This window comes from Equus przewalskii, chromosome 30 (genome assembly GCF_037783145.1).
Source record: "Equus przewalskii isolate Varuska chromosome 30, EquPr2, whole genome shotgun sequence".
Taxonomy (NCBI): Eukaryota; Metazoa; Chordata; class Mammalia; order Perissodactyla; family Equidae; genus Equus; species Equus przewalskii.
The window spans coordinates 27,907,157-27,932,085 of NC_091860.1; the positions used below are offsets into that span (position 1 = coordinate 27,907,157).

General features: G+C 37.0%; 1 protein-coding gene across 2 annotated transcripts in view; it reads left to right on the forward strand.

The window, feature by feature from the left end:
* The first annotated feature begins 340 nt into the window (after positions 1–340).
* The window catches only part of LOC139080562 (aldo-keto reductase family 1 member C23), a 39,230-nt gene continuing 14,641 nt past the window's right edge, over positions 341–24,929 (forward strand). Inside the window, exons 1-7 of one of the 2 annotated variants that reach the window (XM_070601966.1) lie at positions 341–575; positions 5,092–5,243; positions 19,686–19,861; positions 21,858–22,025; positions 22,718–22,834; positions 24,133–24,210; positions 24,666–24,788. In XM_070601966.1, coding sequence (XP_070458067.1) covers positions 19,778–19,861; positions 21,858–22,025; positions 22,718–22,834; positions 24,133–24,210; positions 24,666–24,788 — 570 coding nt within the window. In that variant the 5' untranslated portion in view covers positions 341–575; positions 5,092–5,243; positions 19,686–19,777. The remainder of the gene's footprint in view (positions 576–5,091; positions 5,244–19,685; positions 19,862–21,857; positions 22,026–22,717; positions 22,835–24,132; positions 24,211–24,665; positions 24,789–24,929) is intronic. The other variant, XM_070601967.1, reaches the window with a different exon arrangement.

The window sequence follows — 24,929 nt, forward strand, 5'->3', positions numbered from 1 at the left end:
TTATAAATTGAAATAATGCTCAATATTTACAGATTGCATAATTTTTGTTTATTTACCATATTTTGCAAAGCTATCAAATATTATAAAAAATTCCAGTATTGTATTTTGTTTGTTAAAATCAGTTGTACAGAGTTCTTTGACCTCCCCATCTTCCAAGGACACTGGGCCTGGGCCACACACACCAAAGACTGTGTCTGGGCTTGGGGCCAAAGATGGCCACTTTGGCCCTGATTCTAAGGCATGAGTTACAAAGAATATGTCCTGCGTCATGTTCCTTGTCTGGGCTGGCCACCCTGATGGCCACCTGACTGGTCTTTAGAAACATCCCATCTGTGGGAGGAAAAGAGATAGAAGTACCCCATCCATGGGACAAGAAGAAATGACTCAAAGTATCCAAACGTCTGAAACCCTGAGTCAGAAACTAGAGAAAGCTTAGTATAAAAGGGAGTCACAAGCATAGAACAATTGGAAGTCTCACTGAGGAAAGGACGCTTTGCCTCAGACCCGGACAATCGACACTCCCACCAGCCCTACAAACTATTGGGACTTCCCCAGCTGATTGTGGTGTGGATGTTGTAAGTACCGATTTATTGTTCCCCTTTGTCCCTGCTCCTCGTTCTGTTTCCCTTTATCGATAAACTTCGATTACTTAAACAACCAAGTAGCCTTGGCGGTACCTGTCATTCCTTGCCTTTTGCGGCTGCAGACAACAGCAGTGTATCTTATTAATTTAATTCTTAATCATCTGCCTATGTTTTGGCATTTTTATTTGTTCTCATTTATTTTCCTATTGATTCATTTATTAATCCAGCAAAATCTTTATTGTACATTCTTTAGAAGCCAGACATTGTTTTATCAATAAATAAACTAGACAAGAATTAAATTAAGTTGAGACATGTCTTGGGTTTACAGGCTAGTGGGAGAAACAACCATGAAGGAAATAGGTACTTAGCTGTTCGAAATGGGTATGTGTGTGTTGGGAGATAATTTTCTAGAATCTGATACTTCAGTACCCCTGATAGGCAGAGGCACTGTCTCCCCTGCATTCTACAGTAGTTTTTCAAGTTGTTTGCCCAGTAAACAGCTTTGGGATGTAGAGATAGTGGCTCTTTCCAAAGAAATGAAAGGCATGCCTGCTTTCCAGTAACAGAAAGAAAATGTTTCCCTCCAGATAAAGGACAGGGATGCTCAGTGCCTGCTAGAAGGCATCCAAGTTCCCTAAACTCAGGTATTCCTCCTGCAAGTCAACCTGAAATTTCAGATGTCATGTGGGCCCCTTCAATTCACCCTGTAGAAATGGGGATCAAGGACCTAGCGCAGCAAACTTTCTTGTGGGAAACATTTTCATGGTATAACTGTGTATCAAATTACCGCATTGTAAATCTTAAACTTACACAATGTTATATATCAACTATATTTCAATAAAAGTGGAAAAATGCTCTCACTTTGTATACAGCTATTGTTATGAGTAATAAATAAACATTTCTTCTTCTGTGAGCCACAAGTTTCATGACTTCTACCAACATCCATGAAAGCACGGCAAGTTAACTTGCTAGCTTGAAATTCAGGTTAAAATCTTAAATCCTTCATGAGGATTGACAGGGATATGGAGAAAAATTAAGCAGGCAGAAAAAGAAGCAGCGGTGGGCCGTGGGATTGTTATGTGGAATTTCAAATAGAATGGTCAGAAAAGACATCACCAGGAAGGCGACTTGAGCATAAATTTGAATGAGACAAGAGTTTGAGCTATTAACGTGTGTGGGAGAGTATTCCTGGATATTGAACAGAAAATGTGAAGGCAAAGAAAAAAGTGTGTTCCTATAATATGTATGTGATGGCAGGTGGCTAATGCAGGTTATGTGATGCTTAGTGAGCCAGGGAGGAAGTAGTGGAAGATAAGTTCCAGATCTACGAAGGGGGCCTCTGGCATGTAGGCTATCAAGAGAGCTTTGACATTTTCTCTAATGAAATGGAGAATGACTGCACAGTAGCTACATCTGTGGACTTATTTTAAAAGGATCATTGTGGGTGTTACATTGAGAAGATAAAGGGAAAAGACCCCTCTGATACCGCTCTTTAGAAAAATTCCATTGAGAGATGATGTTGACTAAGACCAAGGTATGAGCAGTAAAGGTGGTCAGAAGTTCTTAGAATATACCCATATTCCAAAATTTAAATATGCTTGCTGGCCCGCCAGTGTGGTGGTTAAGTTTGCATGCTTTGCAGGTTCGTACCCTGAACATGTGCCCAGCAGTGCTTGTCAATCCACATTGTGGCAGTATCTCACATAAAATAGAGGAAGATTTGCACTGATGTTAGCTACATGTCAATCTTCCTCAAGCAAAAAGAGGGAGTTTGGCAATAGATGTTAGCTCAGAACCATCTTTCTCATAAAAATAAGCAATAAATAAATAAAAAAATATAGTAAGAAAAATAAAAATAGACTCAACAAGGCTTTCTTACATACTGGATATTTGGTAACAGGAAAAAAGGAGCCAAATTTGATTCAAGATGCTTTGAGATAAGGAACTGGAAGGAAGGAGTTACAGTTTGCTGAGATGCAGAAAATGTAGGAGAGCAAATGTGGGAAGAGGATGAGTTTAATTTTAGGCATGTATGTTTGAGATGTCTGTTAGGTATCCAGGTGAAGATGTTCTGTAGACCATGGGCATGCAAATCTAGAGGTAGAGGAGGGGTCTAGACCAAATATGTATTTGATATTTGTCATACTATAGTTGTCACTCTAAAGCCATAGAGATGGATAATCAGAGATTACATGAGTGAGTGTGGATGAGAACAGAAGAGCCATGAGGGTTTCCAACATTAAGAATTTATTAGAAAAGTGGAGGAACCAGAAGATGAAGCTAAGAAGGAGGGGCTAATGAGGTCCAGGGGAGAGCAGGAGATGGTTCTGTCTTGGAAGGCAAATGAAGGAACTGTTTCAAGGAGAAGAGTCAAATGCTACTAATGGAAAAATTAAGATGAGGACTGAAATGGATCATTGTATTTGGCAATTGACCTAAACAATGTCAAGAGCAGTTTTGACAGAAGGGTGGAGATAAAATCTTGAATAGACTGGGTTCAGGAAAGTGTGAGAGGAGAGCAATCAGAGAGAGAACATAGACAGTTTTCAAAAATTTTCTATAAAGAAGACAACAGAATTGGGCAGTTGCTGAAGAAGAAAATGAAGTCAAGTGAGGATTGTCTGTGATGGGAGAAATAATAGCATGCCCCTATGCTCTTAGAGCTTTCTAATTGAGAGAGGATAATTGATGATGAAGGAAATGGAGGGGAGAAGTATTGGAGTCATGTCTGTATTAATTTCCTGCTGCTATTATAACAGGTTACCAGAAACTTTGTGGCTTGAAACAACACAAATTTATTATCTTATATCTCTGGAGGCCAGAAGTTCAAATCAGGTTCCATGGGCTATAATCAAAGTGTCTGTGGGCCTGCATTCCTCGAACCTCTAGAGAAGAATCCATTTGCTTGTCTTTTCCAGCTTCTAGAGGACAGCTTCATTCCATGTCTCATAGACTCTTCCTCCATCTCCAAGCCAGCCACATAGCATCTTCCAATCTCTTATCTGTGCTTCTATCCCAGCATCTCCTCTTTGACTGAAACCCTCTGAGGTCCTACTTATAAGCATTTTGTGATTCCATTAGGCCTTCTCAGTTAATCCAGGGAAATCCTCCCATCACTTGATCCTTAATCACATCGACAAATTCCTTGCTGCCATACAAGCTGACATATTCAGAGGTTTCAGGGATTAGGGTGTAGGCATCTTTGGTTCCTCATTCAGCATACTACACTAGCTCTGTGGTTAATTTTGGGCAACTAAGACTCAGTTTCCTTATCCCTCTACTAAGAATAATTATATCACCAGATGATAAGTACTGAAACTCTAGATTTTCATCTCAGAAATCAAGTGGAAAGTCATATTAGTAAAAATCTGTCCTTTTAGGGGCTGGCCTGGTGGCATGGCAATTAAGTTCATGTGCTCTGCTTTGGCAGCCTGGGGTTCATTGGTTGGGAACCACAAGCATGGACCTATGGACATGGGCCCAGGTGTTAGCCCAAGTCTCAGCAAAAAGAAGAATATTGGCAGCTGATGTTAGATCAGAGCAACTAATACATAAATAAATAATTTTCCTTTTAATCTGGTATCAGTTTGATCCTACCATCTACAAGTAGTAGATCCTAAAAGGAGTAGGTACTTGTACGTCCATTCGTAGTTATAGTTTATAATTCCTTCCCAGGATATGTTCACATCATCCTTGTTCATGCAGATGTCTCAAGCTTCTCAGTGTTTTGATGACCTCAACACCTGAGTCTTTCAACTTGTACCCACACTAAAGGAGATAACTATTCCCCATGTTTACTTCTTAGAACTGCTTCATCTGTGAAACATTAACACTTTACAGACCCACCAATTCTCCTATTCTATGTTTTTTTTACCACACCTCAATCCAATAAGTTATTGATTCATCCAGAATTGTAATCACTGAGTATTTTTCTTTTTCATCCTTTAAGTTTCCATAGAAGTTTGCATATTCAAATTAAGTAATAAATTAAACAGAAGTTAAATCAGACTCCACTCATGTGTACATTTCTCTTTTAAACAGATTGGTGCTCAAACCTGCTGGCTTTTTCACTTCTGTGGGCAATCAGAGTTGGCCATCCTGAAACTTGTCTCTTTGGCTTTATTATTTTTCAGAAAAAAGATTCTGAAGGAAACTTTGATGCCCTCCTCAACTGCCTAAAGTAATTTAAAATAGAATGGCCTGTTCCAGGGAGGAGTTAATACAATAAGATAACAGTGCTGTAATTTAAAATGTGTCTCTAAGGTCACATTGTCCATAGTTGGCCCATTTGCATTTCCTTCTCCATATAAATTGCCTTCCTTCTCCTTCAACTCTAACTTCTACCCCCAACACCCTACTTTTTCTTTAGCTAAGAATAGTTTTTAAGGTGGCAACCTCAGCCATTTTGGTGAGTTGCTGTCTTCCCGAGTTTCTCCCATGGAAGCACGTTATAAAGCTTTGTTTAATTTTCTCCTGTTATTCTGTCTCATGTCAATTTAATTCTTAGGCCTGCCAGAAGGACCTAGAAAGCATAGAGGAATTCTCTTCCTGCCCTACAGCTTGGGGACTTAGTCAGCATCACATTTCACTTGCCGTACATTGTTCACTCCTGGACTACTGCAGGAGAGATCCTGGACCTCTGCCAAGAGCCAGCAGGAGGTAAGAGTTCTAATCATGTCAGTCTCCCAGATGTCTGCCTGCAGGGTACAATGGACATGAGAGTGGTACGTGTTTTTTTCCTTTCTAAATATCAGGAGAAAATATTGGTGAATCTAGCTTCTTGGACTCAGTGACTCTAGGATTTGGTTTGAGTACTCATTGGCCATTGATCCTTTTTCTCCCAGAGATAGTCACTATCTTTTCTTGTTTCTGTCTTTTTTGTCATTTGTTATAAGACACAGGCGTCTCTACAAGCCGGTTGTCTGGGAATATGTGCATGAGGTGAAAGCTGTTGCTAAGGGCATCTTGGAAGCTAGAAAGGACGCACAATTGGTAGGCAAAGGTCAAGGAGTTAAGAGTGTTAGGGAACTTGTCAGCTCAAGAAGTCTCCAATGACAGGATAAGTTGGATCATGGAATGAGGTAGATGACAGACCCTGTCAACTTCAAAATGTCTGTGTGATAAGGTACTTTCTAAAATCACACACAGCCCCATGGCACCTCTCTTCTAGTTATTAATTTGGCTCCAAGAGACCCAAGGCTTAGCTAAAACTGTTAGTGTGCATATAAAATGAGTTTCTTTTTCTTTGTCTTGTTCTATGTTTTGAGTTTGGCTTTGTGAATCTTTCTGGTTTCTGCCATCAGGAGGATGCACCAACTGACGTAAATCTTGGTAGCCAGTCAAATACACTGAGGTTCTGAGGCTCTTTCTTTGTTTACTGTGTCAGCTCTCAGGGAAATTTGTCATAAAGGGTCCCAGTTGTTTTCATAAGGGGACTTTGTCATCTCAACTTTTGTTTCTTTTAGTGCAATGATGACCTTGGCTTTCTTACACTATTTTTGGGAAGTGAACTTTCTGGATATCTTTTGGGGATGTGTCATGTGTCCATCGTTAAGTTTATCAGTATGAGTCATTTTTAAGATCTACTCATCATTGTGGCCAGATGATGGATCACTAAATTAGAAAAATTTCTAAATATGGAAAAGAATTTTTTTGAGAGCTCTGAACCTAATCACTTTATTGGTACCTATGAAAAAGCCAAATTAAAAAAGAAATACAAAAAAGAAAAAGAATGACTAGCCTTAAGACCTTGATTCAGGTTACAATTAAATTGATAAAATGTAAAAGTATAAGTGTTGCTATGATTATGAAGGTTGGAATGTCTCAGCTAATTTTATATCAAGATGTTATATCAACTTCTCCTCAGTATGTTTGAAAATATCTGACTGGGACAGCTTCCCCTGCCCAATAGTATAAGACCGAAAACAGTTGATAAAGTCCTAATGAAATGTATGATTAGAGGTATAAGAGTTGATGGAATCCAATGCAATTTTGTAGGAAAATTGATATATTCACAGGTTCTATGTGAAGTGATCACATCTCTTTTTGCCTGATTGTATTATAAATTGTATTGTAAGGATAGGCATTTTCTCTCACTGGGAGATGTTTCCCCTACCTGATCATAATCCAACATATAAATATGCTCTTCAGACAATGTTAATTAAACATAACAAACAGAAGTCAATAGGGTTTCCTGGGCCTAGACCTTATGAGATGAAGACTAGAGGCTAATATCAAGTGCTAATAAAAGAGATAATAAAATCTCTCCCAGGTAAATTGGTCTAGTGTTGAACTGTACACTTAGGAAAAAAGCCTTTGTTAAATGCTTTGTGCAGACTTTTAAAATTCTGATACATTGTCCTAAAGTTTTATAACATGAGCATCTTTTGAGTCACCTCTTAAATTAAAATTTTCCCTGATGCAAAGAAGGAATTGTAAAAATCTAGTTGGAGTGGGTGTTATCCTCTTTTGTCATTTAAACTGTAATCCAGTTCCAGTAAACATCTTTGGGTCTTTGGCTTGCAAATCTCTGCAAGGCGTGTGGAGGGAGTATGGCTCTAGAAAGGAGTTGAAAGTTCACTTGCCCTCCCATGTTCCTCTAAAAATGCTCCTAGATATTGATTGAAACATTAGAAATTGATAATTTCTGTGTTATATATGTTCTACACATATATAAATATGCCCCAGAAACTCCATCTTGAAGAAAACTTGATGGCTTTCTCTATTCCTTTATGATGTAGATTCTCTATTCCCATCTTCCCTAGGATTTAAAAACCATTATTTGAAATCCAAATTTTTCTCATAAACCAGTGAGTTTTGTAATGCAACTGATTCATAACAAAAATTTAATGGAAGCTATATTGTCCTGCCCATGTCTAACTGTGTACTGATGTGTGTCTATAGATGTTATATATGTGTGATATTTTACCTCCAGATGGTATGGCCAGAATTAAGAGCTTTTTTTAACTGGCTTAAACTAAGTGCTTACATAAATTAATTGAAAATATAATAGAAACAACCCAAATGTCTTTCAAATTCACATGATAAGAAATAATCTTTGATGAATAAAAGATTATTTAAATTTGTTGGTTTGATTGAAATAGACATGTTATCAGAGTTATCAGCACTGGATCTGATGCAAACATGCAGTATCGGGTTACTAGTGAAATAAGTTTATGTTATCTGTTACAAGTTTGTCAGCAAAAATAACAGTTTTAAATGCTAGCTAATTTTGTCCAGTTTTTCACGACATTTTAAGGTGTAATCAAAACACATTGTTTCAAACAAATGATTTAGCTAGATGAAAATGAGTAAGAGGTTTTGAGTTCAATAATTGTTTTATGTTCTGCATACATGAAAAGAAATAGCTTCCAAATTCTTTTTGGTTACTCAAAACTTTAGAATGTTGCTAGGTTAAACTAAGTGCTAAAAATTCATTATCTAGATAAATTCCAAATAAGATAAAATACCGAAACATTAATTGCTAAACAAGTCTAAGTTTACCTACTTTTGTCTTATTACAGAGAAACAAAAAATGTTTGGATCTATTAGTAAACATGTTTTCTTTTATATTAAAAGATTGTACCATGAAGTAATGTTTCTAAAGATTATGAAAAGTGTTTATAAATTTGCCAAGCTACAGAATGATAAGGTAAAGGAATGTTTATGATTGCTTACTAAGTTTTTACATAGAAATTAAGGTTTATAAAGTTTAAAAATTCTAATATGTGATTAAAGCTACTAAATGTTAAGGAAAATATGTTTGTATTCAATGATAGCAAGATATATGTGTTCAGTAAAGAAGGTATAAAGAATGGAAATATTTTTGGTTAATAAAGATAAATTTGTCCTAAAGTACTAGGAGGAAAAAAAAAAGACATGGCACAAATTCTGAATGAAAAAAAGGTTATAAAATATTTGTGGAGGAAGAACCCTGAGAAAAGAGTTGTGCATGGTCAAGTTGGCTAAGAGGGAAATAAATTCAATTAAGTAAATATATTTTGATATCAAGTATAACATGATGCAAAATTAGAATCTATTTTTTCCCTCTCCTAGAAGGGTAATTTTCATAAAGTTTTAGTCTGCACTTAATGAAGAGACTATGGAAGGGTTTTTCTCTGAGTGGTCTACCAGAAGGGAAGGGATTTCATGTTCTATCAAAACAAATTTCCTGTGTTGTTTCTATTAGGCCTTTAATCACAGGTGCTAAGGTTTTTCTTACAGTTGTTTAATCTTGTGCATTTGCCTTAAAATCTTTAATTGTCATCATGGTTACATGGATAACTAGGCATTATTTCATATGGACTTAGGATATCATGTGGGTAAATGTTATTGATTCAATTTTTTTAAAAAAATTGTAGAACATTCCTAAAATTCTGATCTGTCCTGGTTATCAGTCATAATTTTAGTTATTATATTGATGTTGCATGTCACAGAAATAACCAACTTTCTTCATCAATTCTTATTTTTAAATATTTTGTCATTTACAGACAGTTATTTTAGAGAGATGATTTTGCAAATATTTTCATCTATAGAGAGATTCATGGAAAGAACTCTGACACTTACTCTAAAATGCAGGTTTCTGATAAACTTTCAGATCATAAAACTGAAATGGGTAAGAAATTACAGAACTCTAATAGGGAAACTGATGACTTCATGAAATTGCTAATGAAAGATCAACTATCTTTCCTCTGAAGCAAACTATGACATAACAATTTAGTAAATTATACGTTTGTAAGCAAAATTGAAACATTTACCTTCCTCTCCCTACCTTATCTCTGCAGAATTTGAAATCTTTTAGTGAATGAATATTGTTATTTTCATGGCAATACAGTTATTTGCATAAGTTCAATAAGAATCTGTTCTCTCTATAATAGGACACAATTGGCATCATTGTGTATATTATCAAAGCTTTGACTGGAAGGTCATATTTGAGAGAAGCATTGATAGTCTAGATATGATAAGACAGCTTTTGAGGAACAAAGATTGGATTTTATGAAATAAAGCCTCTTGGAAGTATTGGCCCAGTACCTTGTTTACAGGGTTGCCAGCAACCTTAACACGTGAGTAAAGAAGGTCGCTTTTATGGAAGGCACAAGAAACTTCAAAATATTTTGGGAAACCTCAAGAGAAGGCATAAATTCACCCAAATCTATATCTCTTGCAAGAGAAGTCTGACAAGTCCTTGACTTGGTTTCCCTGACTTCAAGAGGCCTATAAAGTTCAATCAGAGATTCTTTATAAAAAGTTCCAGCAAACCAGATTTAGAAGAGCCTATATGATCAATTGTTATTCTTGCTGTACTTATGTAAATAATTGGGCCAAATTTATTGAAACCAGACTTACTTTACAAACCAATTAGTCTTAATGAGGTGATCTTGGTAAAAATGAGAGTGATTTTAGAGACAAAAATTTTATTTCAATAAAAACTATAGTACATGCTTCTGGATATTAGATCCTTGTTCACTTGTCTTTGAGGTTTTTGTTTTCTACCTATAAACGTGACTAGAACTTGAATTCTTTGAGTCTCCTTAAATATCTGGCATCAAATATCCAAAGTAACATTTTCAACTTTTTTCCTATCATTTTTAAATCATTGAGAATTGAAACCAGCCTTGTTCCCAAAACTCTGCAAACTGATGTTGGGCAAATTGATATAAACTTAAGAGAGATCACCATAATAGCATGCTTATTGTCTTTTAAGCCACTCAAAATGATACCTGAACAACCTGAGACATCATCAGAGGCAATTCAAGCTGTAAAAGATGCCTCAACACTTACATCTAAAAGTCTTCTTGACTGACAGTCCCTTGAGCTCAGAGACTTTTTTATAATTTGCTCTACTAACCTTATTTTTTTTCATAAAAATACTTCTTATTAAATACCTGATTGCTTGCTTCCATAATACAAGCCTAATTTTGGGAGCATGCCTGCATCACCACCTCCTGAAATGAATTTACCCAGACTAATCTATCATCAACTATAAAATGTGCTCAATGAAATGGAGCATTCTCCCAACACGGCTTCTGGAGTATGAAAATTAAGATTCAGAGGGCTGTGAAACCTCTTAGGTTTCAAAGGTGGGACTGTGGGGGATCAGATAGGCCAGCCCAAAATGTGTCTCTTTGGCTTGACTATTTAAAGAACAAAAGATTGAAAGAAAATTTGACACCCCCTCCAAATGCCTAAAATAACTTAAAATAGAATGACCTGTTCCAGGAAGGAGCTAATAGCATAAAATAACTGTAATGCATGGTAACATATTTCTCTAAGGTCACATTGCCCATAGATGGTCCATTTACACTTCTATTTCCATTTAAATCTCCTTCTTCCCCTCAATGTCCCAAACCACTATCCTCAATACCCTCCTTTGGTTTGCCCCATGTATAAATGTTATAAAGTTTTGTTTGATTTTTCTCTTGTTATTCTGTCTCATGTCAATTTAACTCTTAGGCCAGCCAAAAGGACCCAGAGAGGGTAGAGGAATTCTCTTCTTTCTCTATTCCTCTTAGTCTGTCCTTGTACCAGCCATATAGGACAAGTGTCTTTAAAACCAAGACAATTGCTCTGCTTTTATGTGGACCCTTTTATCTTAAGCTGAGACTCAAACTCACTGCAGATTCTCATTCATTTCACTGTAGTAATGCCTAGGTATCCCTATGTTTCAGAGCTAATGAAGCACTTCTAATTGCTGCCAATATATGAAACATCTAATATAAAGACCATCAGGATCTCACTATGATTTCAGTGGTCAAGGTGTTGACCTTGCAAACACCTACTGTACTCCAAATGATTTGTTTAGATCACTTATGTAAAATCCATTGCCTTTGACATGTAATAACCTTGGGAAGAAGATGATGACCCAATCCTGGTCAATGACACATGAGTGCAACTGTCCTCGGGAGCTTCTAAGAGACATACCCTCAGTCTTAAAACAGGTGGCCCATCTCCTTCAACTGGATATGACCTTTTGAGATGTGGTATCTGAAATTGCTGCACTGTCTTCACCCAAGCCAAAGATGATTATACACAGAAGAAGGAAGAGCCAAAAAAATATAAGAGAAGATCTGGACCTCCTGTGGCCAATTCAGATTTGGCTAACCTTCTGGGCTTCTTCTTATAGGGGTAACACATTTTTGTGGGGCTTAAGCCAATTTGAGATAAGTTTTCTTGACCCGGTTGTACTGTAAGCACAATAACGATTGAAGTTAATGTTTTTCTTTTTACAGTTTCCTGCACCATACACGAGCCTAGAATTTCACAATCTGTGAAAACTGTTGAGTCATTCTCTGAGAGAGAGAGCCTCAGTGCATTCTAAAGCTTTAATGATAGTGTTGGGTGATATCAAAATAAAAATGCAGTAGAGGCCATGATCTCCAAACGAGCCTCAGCTTCTCCTTCTCTCATCTTGAGGCCACATTCGTGGCACATTTTGTTCTTTAGACAGAGCCCAGTCCATGAAATAACAGTGAGCAAAGTAGATTGTACTTCGAATTCCATGAGTTATGAATTTCATCATATATCATATTTCAAACTTCATAAATATCTCCTTAAACATCTCTATTTTTACCCAAACTTTCTCCCAGGGCAACAACTGTGCTCCATATTCTCTCTGCATCCTCCCTCCCTTCCATCCCTCTTCCCACACAGCCTCTACCCTTTTTTTCCAAGGCAAGGAAGTCTGATGTTTGGCCTGTGCAGCCCCTCAGGCCCCCACCTTAAACCCAAAGGCCTCTGTGAAGTTCAAACTTACTCTATTTTTTTCCAAAAGAACATCGCGTTACCCGACTCCTCCTCCCCAGAGAATTCATTAACAAAACAGGACACACTCTTGGGGTTATTTCTACTGTCAACATAATCTTTTTTTTTTTTTTAAACCATATCAATATACCCTTTGCCAAGAAAATATTTGCTGTTCTCTGTACACTGTTAGTCCTCTCGTAGGGAATAAATGAGGAGAAAAATCTGGCAATTATTCACTGGTGAACACAAACACTGCATATTTATAATTCAAGGATTCCTTCCTCCTCTCCCTCTCTTACAGGACTGGGAAATCCTGAGGTCTCTTGACATGCAAGCTACTTCTTCAGTCTGATTGTGTAGACTGGGGAATTTTTGAATCCCTATCAATTCCAGTAAGCCAGCCTGGTCAAGCACAAGCCACAATAAACCATCCAGTTTCTCCAGTGGAAGTTGGGATGCTTGAGAATTCTAACTGTTCGTTGAATTAATCGGGAAATGTCCACCCTTGGCCCCATGTGATGTATAGTCTATTCTACAAGTCTGAGCTTATGCACAAGTCTCCAGTGGAGCAGCACACCAGGGCTCAGGCCCCTTTTGACCTTCCCTCCCAGTTTCTGGATCTGGTGAAGGCAGAAGTTCTTTAATGTCCCAGGCTTTCCCCATCGGCATCCAGTCTCCACCAGATGCCTTTGCTTCCCACAACCTATGTAATTTCTCAAGCTTCCAGCAGTCCCTGCTTGTTCTTTTTCTGCACAAGTGGGACCAGCATGTTATGGAAGGGGTGACATTAGTGCCTGATAGACATGGTTGTATTGTTTGTAATGAAATTTTCAGGATTTGAAACAAACTAGAGTATGTAGCTCCTGGCCAATGTCCTGGCTTGCTCAAGGAGTCCTCATTGGTGAGGAACTTGGTTCTCCTGGTATCTCCCTAAACCTGCACCCCATCCAGTCCAAGCCCACATAGGAGCCAAATCCACACACAGTTCTTGTTACCTACACATAGCTAGGGTCAACTCCCTGGTTATTTTCTCCTAAATCAGCAGCTAGACACACACAAGACTCTAAACTTTTATAGAAGTTCAGAGTTGGGTTGAATGAGGCTATTTTGTAGACTGATGTTTGCAAATTTCTTTTTAAAGACTTTGAGTGTTTTATGTTTTTTCTTTGGAAACATCCAATAATTCATACCAGGCATGTTTTATAAGACATTCCCTGTCTCCTTTTTAATATTCCTGAAGCAATGGGCTGTTGGCTGACTCTTCCCTTTTCTAACATTTGTCCAGTTCACACTGCATTCTTCACTAGTTTCTGAATAACCTTAAGAAGGAAGCAGTGGTTGGGATGAGGTAAAAACATACCAATTCAGAACAAGTATCTATAGCACTAGGGTGTAGAGAGTGGGTGGGGGGATTTGCTAAGTTGGTGCAGGCTGTGTCTCTGACATTGGCACTGACAATGAGAATGGCAGAGCAGCTGCGCACTAGGCTCCACATATGTTGTATTTCAGAGGTTGCTGTTCAGGAAACTGAACTGATTTCTTCACCTTCGTTATAGTTGTAACCAGAAATTCTCTCTATTCTATACTATTAGAAATTATATATAATACTCTCTACTCCAACTCTTGCACATAGTCAACTGATATTCATTTTTCCTACGTCAGTTCTAAAGTATCCTCTTGTCTGTGTTTACTGTTGGAAACCTACTTATCAATACTGCTAACTAGGAGCAAATATGCTCTATGAACCCAATAATTCAACAGAAAATAAAGAGATTAAAAACTTCGATCTTTCCTTCTTTTCAGAAATTAATTAAAATAGCAACAGCCATCCCTTCCCAAAGCATAGAAAGTGGACCATGATTCAGCAGTTTGAAGGAGTAGAGAAAGAGAGAAATAATTTTAATATTAATCCAGACACACTCAATATATATATTTCAACACCATAACAAGTATAGTGTTCGTCACATTAGGACCTCATCTCAACCAGTGCTTCCTTCCTATATTTATTCAGAAGCTAATTCTCAGAATCCAGTGAGAATGGAGCAAAGGTTAGAACAGGGTTATGGTTAGACCCTAGGCCATTGCATCAGAGGATGTTGAATTCCTTAAAAAAGGAGAAACAGGTAACCTTAAATTGCTACTAGAAACGTAATTCCTATTGAGTGTGTCTCGATATTAAAATCAAACAACATTCTGACAGGATTCCTGCCATTTTGATGAGTGACTTTCAGTGACAGATGACAGGGGAGTTGAATAATCAGAGGGTTGACTAAGGAAGAAAATTCAGCAGGTGAAATTCAGATACCATCCACAGTCAGAGAGGGCACAAGGGTAGGTCAGACTGTGGAACTCCAACCACTATATTCTTGATCTCAGTGTCATCAATTTTTGGTGCCTAAAATGGAGATCGTGGGGCAAATGTTGAACACCCGAAATTTGAGGTAGTCACTAAGGTCGCCCAATTCTGGACAACCTCTTCACTGATCATGAAAGACCCTGAAACATTGAACCTGATGGCTCTCAGTCGCGTCATTGCATGTGAGTACAGGAGATCCACTGTGAGAAGAAAGAATCTATAACTGGCTAATGGGTTATACACAGAATCCATTGGATGTCTAAATAACTTTGGTTAGTATTGTCATCTTAATATTAAGTCTTTCCCTTATGAACATGATTGTATTTGCACATGTTTGTGTCTTCTTTAATTTCCTTAAAAAACTTTTATTAATTTTAAATGCCCGTCTTTTGCCTCCTTACTTATTACTCTTAGATATTTTATTGCTTTTCATTATATTATAAATTGAATTCTTTTCATAAATCTCCTCAGATTGTTCATTGTTAGTGTAGAAAAATGTAATTGATCCTTCTGTGTTGAATACGTATCCCACACTATTTCTGAGATTATTAGTTTAAAAAGTTTGTTGTTTGATCTTTAGGGTTTTCTACATGTAAGATCATGTCATCTTGGAACAGAGATAATTTGACATTTTCCTTCCTGTTTTGGATGAATCTTATTTATTTTTCTTGTCATTACTGTAACTGAAACTTCCAACACTATACTGACTCTAAGCGACAAAAGAAGACAGATTTTTCACATTATTGCTCTTAAACAGAAATACTTTCAGGCTTTCACCATCCAGTATGATGTTAGTTGTAAGTTTTTCATATATGGCCTTCATTATATTCAGGAAGACTCTTTCTCTTTGTAGCTGATTCAGTGTTTTTTATCATAAAAGGGTGTTGAATTTTGTCAAGGGCTTTTACCACATCAACTGAGACCATCATGTTGTTTTTCTTTCATCCTGTTAATGTGGTGTATTGCATTTACCAGGCATTTTTCTTGAACAATCCTTTCATTCCAGAAATGAATCCCACTTGGTCATGGTGTAAAATTTTTAGTATGATGCTGAATTCAGTTTTCGAGGTGTTTTTTTTTTTTTTTTTTTTAGAATTTTTAACTCTTAAATCATATGGAATACTTGTCTTCAGTTTATTTTCTCATACTACCTTTGGCTTTGTATCAAGGTAATACTGTCTTCATATAGTGAGTGAGGAAGTATTCCCTCTTCTTTAATTTTTTGCAAGAGTTAAGAATTATTGTTAATTCTGCTTTAAATGCTTGCTGTAATTAACTAGTGAAACAATCTGGTACAGGTCTAGTCTTTATTGAGAAGTTTTTCTTCTTCTTCTCCCCAAAGCCTCCTAGTACATAGTGGTGTATTCCAGTTGTAGGTCCTTCTAGTGCCTCTATGTGGGAAGCTGCCACAGCATGGCTTGATGGGCGGTGTTAGGTCTGTGCTCAGGATCTGAATCAGTGATACACTGGGCTGCTGAAGCGGAATGTGAACTTAACCACTTGGCTGTGAGGCTAGCCCCTATGGGAAGTTTTTGATTACTGATTCAATCACTTTAATGGTTAAAGCGACTACTCAGGTTTCATTCCTTCATGATTCAGTCTTTGTAGGTTATGTTTTTCTAGGAATTTTTCATTTCATCCTGATTTTTCCAATTGTTCATATACAGTTTTTCATAGTACTCTCTTTTCTATTTTCTTATTGATCTTCTGTCTCATTGTATTATCCACTATTGAAAGTGCAGTGTTGAAGTTTCCAACTAGTTTTGTAGTGGTGTCTATCCCTCCTTTCAATTCTGTCAATGTGATTTTTTTTTTTTATATTTTGGAGGTCTGATGTTTGGTACATATATGTTTATAGGAATTCTATATTCTTGGTGGATTGACTCTTTTATCAATACATAGTAACCATTTTTTCTCTCATGACAATTTTTGTCTTAAATTTTTTTGGCTGTTACTGGTATAGCCACAACAGCCACACTCTCTTCAGGTTAATATACATGAAATTTCTTTTACTATCTTTCCCTTTCAACTATTTGTATCCTTAGATCCAAATTGGATCTCTTATAGGGGACATATACTTGAAGCTTTTTGTTTTTTAAATCCATTCTGCCAATCTATATCATTTGTTTGAGGCTGTTTATTTGCATGTAAAGTAATTACTAGTAGGGAAAGACTTGCCTTTTTATTTCTTTTTCTATGAATAAATTCCTTATTTCCTCCATTAACATGTTCCTTTGTGATTAGAGGATTTTTGGCTGTGTCACATTGTATTTCCCTTCTCATTTTAAATTGTGTATATTCTATTGTTATTGTCTTTGTGGTTCCAGGAGGATTACAGGCAATATTGTAAAGTTATAATACTTTTTTCAAGTGACAACAATTTAACTGTAGTGCCATATAAAAAGTCTACTTTTATACAGCTCAATTCCCCTCTTGCAATTGATGTTACTGATATCACTGATTTTTTTATACATTGTTGACATGTTAACATAGATGCATAGATATTTTTATACATTAATCTTTTAAATATTGTAGAAACGAGAAGTTAGAGGTATAAACCAAAATTGAAAAAGTACCTAATTTTATACTTGTCCCGTATTTACCTTTTCTGTAGGTCATTATATCTTCATATAGCTTTAAGTTACTGTCTAGTGCCCATTCATCTGAACCTGAAGCACTTCTTTTACATTTTCTGTAGAGCAGTTCTACTGTCAATGAACACTTTTAGCTTTGATTTGTCTGAGATTGTCTTAATGACACCATCATTCTGGAAGGATATTTTTACCTGATATAGAATTCTTTGGTTCACGTTGTTTTTTTCTTTTAGCCTTTTAAATACATCATCGCACTTCCTTGCCTCCTCAAGGTGTCTGATGAGAAATCTGTTGACAGTTTTATCCAGGATCTATTGTAACTGATGGGTCATGTTTCCTTTGCTACTTCAAGATAGTCTCTTGTCTTTGTTTTTCAACAATTTGAATATATTGTTTGTAGATGTGGACATTTTTGAGTGTTTCCTACCTGTAATTCTTTGAGATTCTCAGATTTATTGATTATTTATGTCTTACATTCAGCTTGGGTAGTTTTGTTCATTATTTCTTCAGATAATCTCTCGGTCCCACTTTCACTTTCTTCTCCATATGGGACTATGACAAAATGTATATCAGTTCACATGCTGGTGTCCTCTAAGTCCTTTAAGATCTGTTCATATTTCTTCATTTTTTTAACTTTCTTTTTCTTAGGCTTCATAAATTCTATGACTTTTTTGATATTATCATTTTATTCATATATGATTCACCTGATTTCCTTTACTTCCTGTCAAATTTTTCCTTTAGCAACTTCAGCATATATGAGAGAGTTGTTTTATAACTCTCTATCTTTTCCCAATGCTTATGTTTCTTCAGGAATGGTTTTGACCAATTTTTTTCCTTTCTAGAGGATAATGGTTTTGTTTTTTTCTGTATGCTTGTGATGGTACTTAGTGGGGCATTAGAAAAAAGAGCCACATCTCCTACTCTTCTCAGATTTGGTCTGTGCCCTAAAAATTCTTCACTTATCAGCATGTCATACTGCTAGTCTTGGGAGCTGCCCAACATGAAACCTGAAAATCTATTCCGTTCTTTTCTGAGCATGCTTCTTGCCTAGCATGTGTGTGAAATTTTAATTCCTCTGAATACATGGCTGCTTTTTGAATGTCTTAATAGCCCCAAAAGACATACCCCAGATCCTCCTGAGAACTTTATGTAGTCTATTCTATGCCTTCATTCTTAGTCTCTTACTTCTGGCATCTGCACATCTGTAGTCCCCCTGCATCTATAACGAGCCATTCCAGATACTTTTCAGGTCAAGCTTAGGGTTAAGCAAAACAGACAGCTGTCTTTCAGGCAGCCCCCACAAACGTTAGAACATTGAAAATAAGAACTTCTGTGATCACTTTGGTCTGAGACAGGTAACTGGTAACTAGGATGATGCCTCTTACAGACAAAGCCTTTACTGGTCCAGGCAGGGGAAAGGGCAAGAGTGAGTAAAACATGATGTAATTTCCTATCACTTTGAACCTGGCTTTTTCCTAAATGGGTGTTTACTTTGTTTAACTCTTTTCCAGATTTCCTATAAGGTTATTTCAGCTAGTTTCTGGTTGTTTCCTTATGTTCCCATGAGGGAACTCAGAGCTTCCAAGTGCACAATTAAGTTGACATCACTCTTTGTATTAAATTTTAAATGGCTTCATAATATTCCATTGTATCAATGCTGCATAATTCTCCTACGTCGTCCTAAGGTTGTTGTAATTTAAGTTGTTTCCAGTTTTTTCTTTCATTAATCCTGTTGAGCAAGATAATAAATTATAGAAAATATTCATCAGTTTTCTGGCAGTTAAATTATGATAGTTTTCTAAAAAGTTATATAACTGGGTAAACTTTACAAACACACTATTATTCTGTTTAATGGTCTGATAATCTTCTTTCCAAAATGTCTTTTTGGGGCACACTTTTCAGGATTTCACCCTTGTTCAGATGGGATATTCTTTTGATAAAGCAAAGAAAAAACAAATTTTGCTGATGAGGAAAGTAAAAAGACAAATTTGGTCTCAATTTGAAGTTTTAATTTTACATTGATGATAAACTTTTTAAAAAATGCTCGTTAGTGATTCCTCTAAATTGTGTGTGTGTGTGTGTGTTTGTGTGTATATGGCATAAGATACTTAATTGTTTCAAATTATGTATGATCCAGAAGAGGCTTCATCATGGCAAAAACAAAAGAGAGAGATTAGTATATAGAGGTTGATGGTCTAAAATATGTTCAATAGTTGTTCAGCTAATCTCTTATAATAATTTACTAATGTACTTAGGTCCTGAAGGTAAAATTTACTTGTCATTATGTAATAGTTCATTAAGATTCCTCTTTGATAAAATCAAACCAACAAGTTAACTGGTTCCAATTCTCTTCTCATTCCATGGGTTACTGCTTTAATCTTACTAAATTTACATTCTATTTTATAACAGTTGGACTGTGTACTTGCGTGGCACCCTTCTCTTATCCATATAACCTGTGAGAGCAGAAGATTAACAGATTCTACTTAAAGAAGCAACAAACAATGGATCCCAAAGGTTGGCGTGTGGAACTAAATGATGGCCACTTCATTCATGCACTGGGATTTGGCACTTATGCCCCTAATGAGGTAAAAATAGTGGTCTTTGGGTTGAGGACTTGAAAGAAAGTAGATCTAACATGAGTGGAAGACTACTTGCATTATCAAGTCCTTGAGTTCCTTTCTGACTCTGGGAGGCTCACCTGGTTCTTGAGGCTAGGCTAGAACCGTTCCTTATACAATAGACAAAGTAGTCAGTGTTCATTCTGCATCAGAGTCTGAGTGTGTGGCCACCCACAGATTATTCTGGGTTTTCCTCCAGTTTCCATCTATTTCCCAGGTTGTCAAAAGAGATGAGACCTCAGTCAAGAACACTGACTGTAGGCTGCCTTGCTTTAAAGGTTATTACATGGGAGTGGTTTCTCTGTGTATTTCTAGAATTCAAAAAAATCTTTCCTCTGACCAAGAAGACATTATCCAGAGAAATACTTGTGGTAAAAGGCCCTAGATATGAGTTGAATAATAACTGATGGGAGAGAATTGCTGTTCTGTTGTGGGGTAACCTGCTGAGTGCCAGGAATTAAATAATCCACCTGTAGTTTCCTATGTACTTCTCCTACTGCTTGGGAATTTATCCTGAATGGAAAAATTTAGCATCATTTGAGGGAATTAGCTACAGTCTTCCAGGCCAAAATTTCAATTCTTCATCTTTGGCATCAATTTAATTGAAGGAAATAGGTAGAGTTGGACCTTGCACAGAAGAGGGAGCAAAGTGGATGAGTTGCTAAACTGGAAGCCAGAAGTTTACCTTCTAAAGTTGGCTTTAGACTATTTAGTTCTATGACCAGGGATTAGTACTTAAAAGTTGAGTATCACATTCTCATCTAGAAAACAAAAGGAAATGTTCAAAGAGATGTTTTGGAGACAGAAGACAGTCGTTGTTTACTTTGTAACGGAAAGTGGGGTGAAGGGGATGGAAGAGTCAAGGATGCCACTGAATATTCAACTTTGGTCACTCTCTGAATGTCCTCTACATCTAAGGACTGAGCACAACCAGCAGAGAGCAGTTAGAACAAATATCTAGTTCCTAGTAACATCATTGAATAAAGAAAGCTTATGAAATACTTAAAAAGCAATGGAATAATACTCACCCATAAAACAGGTGGAAATTTTGCCATTTGCAACCAGATGGATGAACCTGGAGAACATTATGCTAAGTGATATAAGACAGATACAGAAAGACAAATACTGCATGATTCCACTTACATATGGAATTTAAAAAAGTCAAACTCACAGAAGCAGAGAATAGAGGGGTAGTTGCATGGGGCTTGGAGAGACAGCAGTTGTAAAAATGGGGAGATATTGGTCAAAGGGCACAAACTGTCAGTTATATGATGAAGAAGTTCTGGGGAAATAATGTTCAGCACGGTGACCATGGTTAATAATACTATATTACATTCTTCAGATTTGGTAAGAAGGAATATCTTCAGTGTTCTCAACACACATTCACACAAAGCAGTTAACTAAGTGATGTGAGAAGTATTTTAACAGCTTAATTGTGGTAATCATTTCATGATGCATAAGTATGTCAAAACATCAGACTGTACAACTTAAATATATAGTTTTTAAATTCACATACAATATTTATTTGGCATTTCCTGTGTGACAACACTGAAAGAGGGCACTTAGAAGTGATCACTTTACTTTTGGAAGTTTTATTCCATATAGCTTTTCCCTTTGTTGATTTTGCTCAGTAACCTCTCACAATATGAATAGTACCCATGACTATAACTATATGCTGAGTCCTGTGATTTCTTTCAGCAAATCACTGAACCTGGGGCTGGTCTTGGGCATGTTCAATTCTACCAATCAACCAGTGAATGCCTGAGATTGAAGGAGTTGTTGGGATTCCCACTTTAGTTAATTACCAGAAAAGACCCAGGCAAACTGCCACGGGTTCATCAATACACATGCAGAAATGACCCAAAAAACAAGGAAAAATTAATTCTTAGGAAGGTCAAAGTTGTGCCATAGCTATCTGTCAATCACGTGGATATCCAACTACTACCTTTGGTTGCTCATCTAGGTTCCTAAGAGCAAAGCTGTGGAGGCCACCAAATCAGCTATAGATGCCGGCTTCCGCCATATCGATTGTGCTCATTTGTACGACAATGAAAAGGAGGTTGGATTGGCTATCCGAAGCAAAATTCAAGATGGCACTGTGAAGAGAGAAGACATATTCTGCACTTCAAAGGTGCTGTTTATTTGGTGTGTGTTTGTGCACAGATGTGACCGTGATTGTGTGGAGATGACAATTGTATGTTGGGACCAGTTGTGTGGAGAATTTTCCTTATTGGTACAACTTTGTTCACACATATTCATGTATTAAGACTAGTGTCAGGGGCCAGCCAGGTGGTGCAGTGGTTAAGTGTGCACGTTCTGCTTTGGCAGCCCATGCTTCGCAGGCATGAGCACTTGGTGTATCAAACAAGATATGCCTATTTCTATAGATACAGATAAAGATATAGATGGAATTGACCCCAGCACATGTTAATATGTTTGAAGCACTTTTTATCTAAAAATGTAATGCTATTTATTCTCCAGAGGAATGAATATCTTACAGAATTAGGCTGTTTGTGAACTGCTTTGTAACGTCCATCAAACAGAATTCAGATAATGGACATGGTTATTATTTGATAACACTTTTTATCTTTTGGTTCATTCCCTTCCATTGTTAGTAGAGGTACTAATGATAAACCCAAATGAATAACAGAGTATCTAAGAGTAAGTCAGATCAAAAGACAATGAAAGCAAGAAAAATGTATTTTTCCTCTGTAGTCATCAGTTTTCAACTGTAGAAAAATGTCTATTTATTAGGTGAAACAAGAAAAACAAAACGGACTGAAGTATTAATCCAATGCAACTTCCATTCTTTAACCTCTGCAGCTTTGGGCTACTTCTCTTCGACTGCAATTGGTCCGGCCTGCCTTGGAAAAGTCTCTGAAAAATCTTCAACTGGACTATGTTGACCTCTATATTATTCATTTTCCTGTGGCTGTCAAGGTTGGCCATTTGCATGATCACATCTATTTTACTTCTCGTGTCAGAATGTTTTTCAGCTTGCATGCATGTCTGAATCAATATTTTGCTTAGAAGGATGTAGGGATTATTACACTAGAGAAGAATCCCCAAAATAATAATTCCTGATCAGCTTTTTGTGTACTTTTTTTGAATCCTTAATTACTTTTCCATGCCTCCAAGATAAAAGAGTTCAGCAATCTCAACACCACTGCCTCAAAAACTTGAGGAAATAAAAATAGGAAAGCTCAATGTGCAGTCCTGTTTATGACTCCAGAGTCTCTTAGGGATGTCACAAACAGAGAGATTCACACAGATGTAATGATCAATGAAATTGCCTTATGCTTTTGCATATGAGTTGTTCTCCTCATTCGTCATTTCTAGTGGAAAGTAGATACGATGGTACTCTCTTTGGGTGGGTCTAACACTAGTAGCTGTCATGGGAACTTGGGAGACCTAGCCTACACCACTGGCTATCTTCAGGATGGAATTTTGTAGATTGCCTTTAGCCATTATGGATTGTCTTATGCAAGATTCTTGATTTTAAGCTATAGAAAGATACTAAAGATATCCTTTGCAGAAGAGTTTATTGGACTATGTAATGGAAAATCCAAGCCATTGATAGTTTTAAGGATTTGGAATAGTCTTCGGAAAAGTCTCATTTTCCCTATCCCTTACCTTTTCATTATTATTGGTTTGCTTTATTTTTGTTGCAACATTTTCCATTGGTGGCAAATATAGCCCTGGGGCATGTTCAAGGCTCACAGTCATTAACACTTGAGAGTATCTCTCATCCTCTAACATTCATATTAATCCTTAAGAGAACCTTAAGTGACCCTGTTTGGTTCGTGTGCCTGCCCTTGGACCATTGAATGTTCAGACGGATAAGGAAGTCTGATTATCTAGCCAGGGTCAAGATTCTAATTTTTTTTCTGTAAATAAAATCATGTAATTTACTGTCATTTTCAGTGTAAGGGAGGCTTTTTGCTAGAGTAAGGTATAGGGCAGACAATGGTAGCATAAGTTACTCTGACTCCCCTTTAGGATCTAGGAAAATGACATTTATTAAAATGTAATCAGCATAAGAAATTAGTCGAAACCTGTGACCTAAATGCATTTCTTACAACTCCATATGCAAACCATGTTGCAAATATTAGTATCTAAAATGTTACACCACCTAACTCACAGAGGTTTAGTGTTCTGGCCCTAGATGTACCTGGCAGCATTGCTAAACGTGGAGAAATTATTTTGTGACATCACTAACACGGCTGCTTCTATTCCAGCCAGGGGAGGAACATCTTCCACAAGATGAACAAGGAAGAATGATATTTGACACAGTGGATCTCTGTGCCACGTGGGAGGTGAGTGCTTGGAGGAGAGGCCACAGGGGAAATCAAGAGAGGGGCAGTCTTTTTTCCCTCTCCACTTTTGAGAATGGGCTATGTACCTTTGTATTCAACAACTCATAAACTTTAAAAGAAGGGGTATGCTTTAGTGGTGTGGAGGAAATCGTTACTGAAATGTGTATTGAGAGAAATAGGGCAGAATAATTTGGGACAGGAATGATAGGCATCTCTTTCCTTCTATGTGCAATAATCTTTCACATTTTTCTCAGAAGAAGACAATAATTCTTATCCTTGTTGTCACTATATTCTTTCCCTGTTTAATTTACTACTTTTTTCTCTTCTCATTAATCAAGCCAATTGGCTTCATTGTCATTTCTTGACAGTTGTTCCTTTCAACAGATTTTTCTTGCATTTATTCTTGATCTATAAGTGATTGCACAAATGACTCCTCACCAACACTTCCTCTCCAGGCCATAGAGAAGTGTAAAGATGCAGGATTGACCAAGTCCATCGGAGTGTCCAACTTTAACCGCAGGCAGCTGGAGATGATCCTAAACAAGCCAGGGCTCAAGCACAAGCCTGTGTGCAACCAGGTGAGCACCCTTGGATTACTCTCCCTTCTGTTCTCCATCTCTTTCTTCTTGCACTCTGCCAGATGTCTATTTGCTTCCCCTCCTATTCACCCTACCTTTACGGCGCAGACGATTCCAGAAAGCAGAGCCTCAGTGTTGATG